General features: G+C 40.0%; 1 protein-coding gene across 1 annotated transcript; it reads left to right on the top strand.

Moving 5' to 3' along the window:
• The first annotated feature begins 1,318 nt into the window (after positions 1-1,318).
• LOC148103734 (uncharacterized) lies at positions 1,319-4,259 on the top strand. The gene is made up of 3 exons (XM_087838203.1): positions 1,319-1,977; positions 3,726-3,884; positions 4,224-4,259. Exons 1-3 carry the CDS (start codon positions 1,324-1,326, stop codon positions 4,257-4,259), a joined length of 849 nt encoding a protein of 282 aa, XP_087694329.1. The 5' UTR covers positions 1,319-1,323.
• Positions 4,260-4,785: the final 526 nt, after the last annotated feature.

Raw genomic sequence — 4,785 nt, 5'->3', positions numbered from 1 at the left:
AAGCCAGTTTTAGAACAGGAAGAGTGAGTGGCAATGGACATGAAAACTGGACACTTTTGCGTTTGCTGCCTTTTATCATTGGGACCAGTATACCAGAACATGAGCCATCATGGGAAGTATTGATGGACCTTAAGGAGCTTGTTGAGATTGTTGTCTCGACAACTCTATCAGAAGAAATATTGTCATACTTGGACACCAAAATATTGGATCATCGACGACTACTGATAGAGACTTTTCCTGATTTTAATTTGAAGCCAAAACACCATTATATTGAACATTATAGTCATCTTGTGCGTTGTTTTGGTCCCTTAGTTGATTTGTGGACTATTCGATTTGAATCTAAGCACAACTTTTTCAAGAAAACTGTGCATGATGTCCAATGCTTTAAGAATATACTACTAACACTTTCTTCAAAGCATCAACAAATGATGGCATACTTCTTAGATGGTCACAGTCTTTTTAAACAAAGTCTGCGTGTTGATAATATTGACACAGTTGACATCTGTTTCTTGAATGAAAATCTTCAGAAGTGCTTGAAACTGAAATATCCACAGGTAAAAGCTGTGTCATTTGCTAAATGTGTTTATCTGTATGGGACCCAGTATGTTAAAGGCATGATCATTTCATCAGGACAACTGAGTGGACTGCCTGAATTCTACAAGATACTGAACATTTTGGTAGACTCTGGGAAAGTGTCATTTGTTGCTACAAAGCTCTCCTCTTGGTTTATGGAACACTACAGGTCATATCGGCTTGACAGCAGCTACAAAGATCTGGAAATACTTGACCCAGAAGATTTGAATGATTACCACCATTTAGCTGAATACTGCGTAGCTGGACAACTGATGGTGACACCTGTTACGTGCCTCCTGCATTGAAAGTGATGGTATGTATTATTCTTAAATAGTTTTCAGTTGATTACTTTAAATTTGTCAATTATTTAGAATTGCGCCCTTTTTTGGTTTGTCTTCACAGGCCCTGTTACTGCGAGTCCACGTCAGTCTAAAACTTATCAGAAAAATCCAACTGTCCACTGTTCCAGAATCTGTGAAGCAGCTTCAAGATGAACTACAAGCAAAGCTTGAACTTGAAGGTGACTTTGCAATACAATATGAAGACCCAGATTTTGGGAACGCACTTTGCAACCTGATGGATATTAATGAGCTACCTGCTGGACGGGCAGTGTTGCACCTCATTTGGGAGGAAAATGCATCAGCCTCGCCACCACAGACTCCATCTGATCATAGCGCTATCTCATCTATTGATACAGCCAGTGTAAGTTCAGCATCTTCTTTCAGCCCATCCTCATCCACCCAGACCTACATGCGTAGCACTTCACAGTGGCCAAATCCATTTCCTATCCCAACCTTTTCCTATGATGTAGCGTTAAAACTTCGCAAGGGCAATGAGGTATATGAGAAAGCAGGGGCAAATTTAAGTGTAACAAGAGACATCAAGATGGAAATTCTACACAAGCTGGCACAAGAAATGTTTGCAATCAAAGCCTACCCTGACAAGAATGAAATAACATCTGTTGCACAGGAGCTAGTTTCCAAACATCCCTGCCTCAAAGAGCCTGGCAATGGCACAGGATATGATGGTTGGGCAACAAGCATTAAGTTCAAGCTTGGCAACTACCGTTCCAAGCTAAGTCAAGCTGGATGTAGTGAAGTTGCAGTCAATCGAAAAAGAAGAGGGGAAGAAGATGACAGTGGCTCAAATAGATTTTCCTTAAAGAAACCAAAGCGAGGTGAAGTCAACTTTATCCCTGATGTCCCAGAAAACTACAATGATGAGTCTCTTGAAAATGAAAGATGCATTTTGGAAGATGAAATGAAGAAGAGGGATAAGAACATGGCACTCATCACCCAAAAGATGGACATCACATTCTCTCTCAGGAGGAAAGAAGTTGTGGAGATGCAGCCCTTGGTCAAGGAAATGCAGCTCAGATGGCCAGCTCTCTTCTTGAAAGAACAGGTAAGATAATCTCTTAAATATTTAAAGGAAAAATTCTGGGTTTTTTTTGTTTTGTTTTTTTCAGTGTGGTCTTATTTCTAGAATGGAAAACGTTCATTTATTCACCCAGACAAATTTCAAGGCATTTGGAGTTGTTGGAAAGAAATTTTAATCCCAATGTTACGAGTCAGTTGTTTTGCAGGAGAGAGCTGAGCCACGGTTATGGGGAAAGGATTCACTGAGACAACTAAGAAATGCCTGAATTAAGCCAAAAACCACTCTGGAGGGTTTTTAATCTAAGGAAATAACATTAAAATGTGTTCAAAAGCTCCAAAAAGTTGATTTTTACATGATATAGGACCTTTAAAATTTCTTCTGAACAACTCCAAATGCCTCGAAACTTGTCTGGGTGAGTAAATGAACGTGAGCTCCATTTCTTGTGCCCTTGAGAAGCATCTGTTTGTATCACTCCAATATCTTGTAGAAAAGGTTGAAGGCTACCGTTGAGCTAACAATGCTAATGGTAAAATATAAAAAAATAGTTGGCTCTAAAAATATGAAGCTAATTTTGGTATTACCAACAACTCTATTGAAGTGAAATCTATTTACTTGTCAACTTACTGTGTATAATAACGGATTGCTTTTATTTTGCTCTTCTCTGGGCACCCAAAGCGCTTTACAATTCCACTACTCATTCACTCTCACATTAACACATCCGTGCAGGGAAACCACAGTTGTAGCCACAGCTGCCCTGGGGTAGACTGACAGAAGCGACGCTGCCATATCGCGCCATTGGCCCCTCTGGCCAACACCAGTAAGCGGTAGGGTAAAGGGTCTTGCCCAAGGACACAACGACCAGGACAGAGAGAGCTGGGGGATAGAACCAGCATCCTTCCGGTTACAGATGAGCTTCCCAACCCCCTGAACCACGGTCGCCGCAATGACTTGTCTTCACTGGGCATCTAGAATCTTTTGGTGGTGACCCTTAGCAGGCAACAGCCATGAAACTCACAGAACAGGATTGAGAAAGTCACTTGCGTGTTATGAAAGTATCCAAATTTGACCACAGGATGTTATTCTTACTTCATTCTTACATAACTATAAAATTAATAAAATTTTTGCAATGAATTTAAAATACAATTTATTGATTTATTTATTTTCTGCAATGCATCCTGTAACAATTGAAACCATTATTTTGTCTTATCAACATTTGATTAGGTATTCTATAGACTTACTGTAAAATCTGCCAATCAGATTTTTCTTTTTCTTTTTTTTAATGCGTCAGTTATAATTTGTACCACCACTAAATCCAATCAAGGCCTGACCAATAGATAATAATAATAATAATAATAGATTGGATTTATATAGCGCTTTTCAAGGCACCCAAAGCGCTTTACAATGCCATTATTCATTCACTCTCGCATTCACACACTGGTGGAGGAAAGCTACGGTTGTAGCCACAGCTGCCCTGGGGCAGACTGACAGAAGCGAGGCTGCCATATCGCGCCATCGGCCCCTCTGGCCAACACCAGTAGGCGGTAGGGTAAAGTGTGTTGCCCAAGGACACAACGACCAGGACAGAGCCCGGGAATCGAACCGGCGACCTTCCGGTTACAGATACGCTTCCCAACCCCCTGAGCCACAGAGATCAACCGAGACTAACTAAATGTTTTGAAATTAAGCTGTTTTAACCAAATTTGAAAACAATGTGATTTTTATATAATGTACCTTTAAAAGTTTTCTTCTATATTTTTTTTGTTGCTTTGTAGATTTGTGCGGAATTCTCACGCATTACCACCAAGGATCTCATGGGGACCTTCATGACTGCCCTCGACACTTACTCACTTCGGCTGATTAAGCTGTATCGAATTAGAAAAGCTGCTTTCCGCAATGACATGGATTCCCTGTTGCAAAAGTTTGATGAACAGGTAATATATAAAATGTATTTGTGTCTGGTTTATGAGGAACCTAAAGTTCCCACTGTAACAAAAGATACTTTATTAAATATTTACTAAATTGATGTAAAAATTGTTAGTTTTCAAAAAGTGTGTCCTGAATGGGATTATAAGCTAACAAGCAGCGCTGTGTGTTTGGCAGATGGCAGGTCATGACAGACAGTTCAATTCTCATCCCACTCATGGCACTTTGTTATAAATGTTGTAATAAGTGTGCTACATTTGTTGCACATCAAAATTACTTAAAAAAAAACCTGACAAAACCATGAGCAATTATCTGGAATAACTCATTTCAACATCTTATTTCTTAAGGCTGTAGTTTTAGCAACAACACTTAATGTGTTTTAAAAACAAAATGGTAGGTTTATAAATGAGACTGAGTCTTATTTGATTTCCTTGTTTTAGGTCTCAAACATAGTCCAGCATCGACGAACCATCAGTTTGGAAGGGTTACCGATATTTGTTCGCGACGACGAGACCAAACTCTTCTTAACATGTCTGGTGAGCATGCAAATCTACTCAATCTTCAGTTTTGGTTTTCAGAGACTTATATGTACTGTTTTTTATTTTGCATAGGATACAGATCCAGTTGAGAGGGCAACCCGAGGTGTTACGGTGGGCATCCTCACTGTTCTGGAGGACTACGTGGGACCCAACTCGCAGTCCACAGTGGTCAACACTGCCATTGTTTTGTAAGAGGACATTATTCTTGATGATCTGCCAGACCTTCCCACTGCCTTTGCCTACCTGTTTGGCCTACTTTATGGGCTCAACATGGAGTTTCCCAAAGAACTCAAGTACACATTTGAAGCTGTGCAACACATTTTTATGGAGTTGACATCTACCTGTTCCCAGAGGGTTAGAAGCTTCAAAA

The sequence above is a fragment of the Neolamprologus brichardi genome, chromosome 3 (assembly GCF_056152115.1).
Source record: "Neolamprologus brichardi isolate AB-2024 chromosome 3, ASM5615211v1, whole genome shotgun sequence".
Classification (NCBI taxonomy): Eukaryota; Metazoa; Chordata; class Actinopteri; order Cichliformes; family Cichlidae; genus Neolamprologus; species Neolamprologus brichardi.
The sequence above is the reverse complement of the archived record's forward strand: the minus strand, read 5'-3'. Positions and strand labels throughout refer to the sequence as shown.

What these genes read in the sequence shown, in the direction of transcription:
- LOC148103734 (XM_087838203.1), top strand. Translation starts at nt 1,324, where the DNA reads ATGCGTAGCACTTCACAGTGGCCAAATCCATTTCCTATCCCAACCTTT. An exon ending in CTCTCTTCTTGAAAGAACAG is followed by an intron (nt 1,978 to 3,725) that starts GTAAGATAATCT and finishes GTTGCTTTGTAG; the next exon opens with ATTTGTGCGGAATTCTCACG. An exon ending in TGCAAAAGTTTGATGAACAG is followed by an intron (nt 3,885 to 4,223) that starts GTAATATATAAA and finishes TTATTTCTTAAG; the next exon opens with GCTGTAGTTTTAGCAACAAC.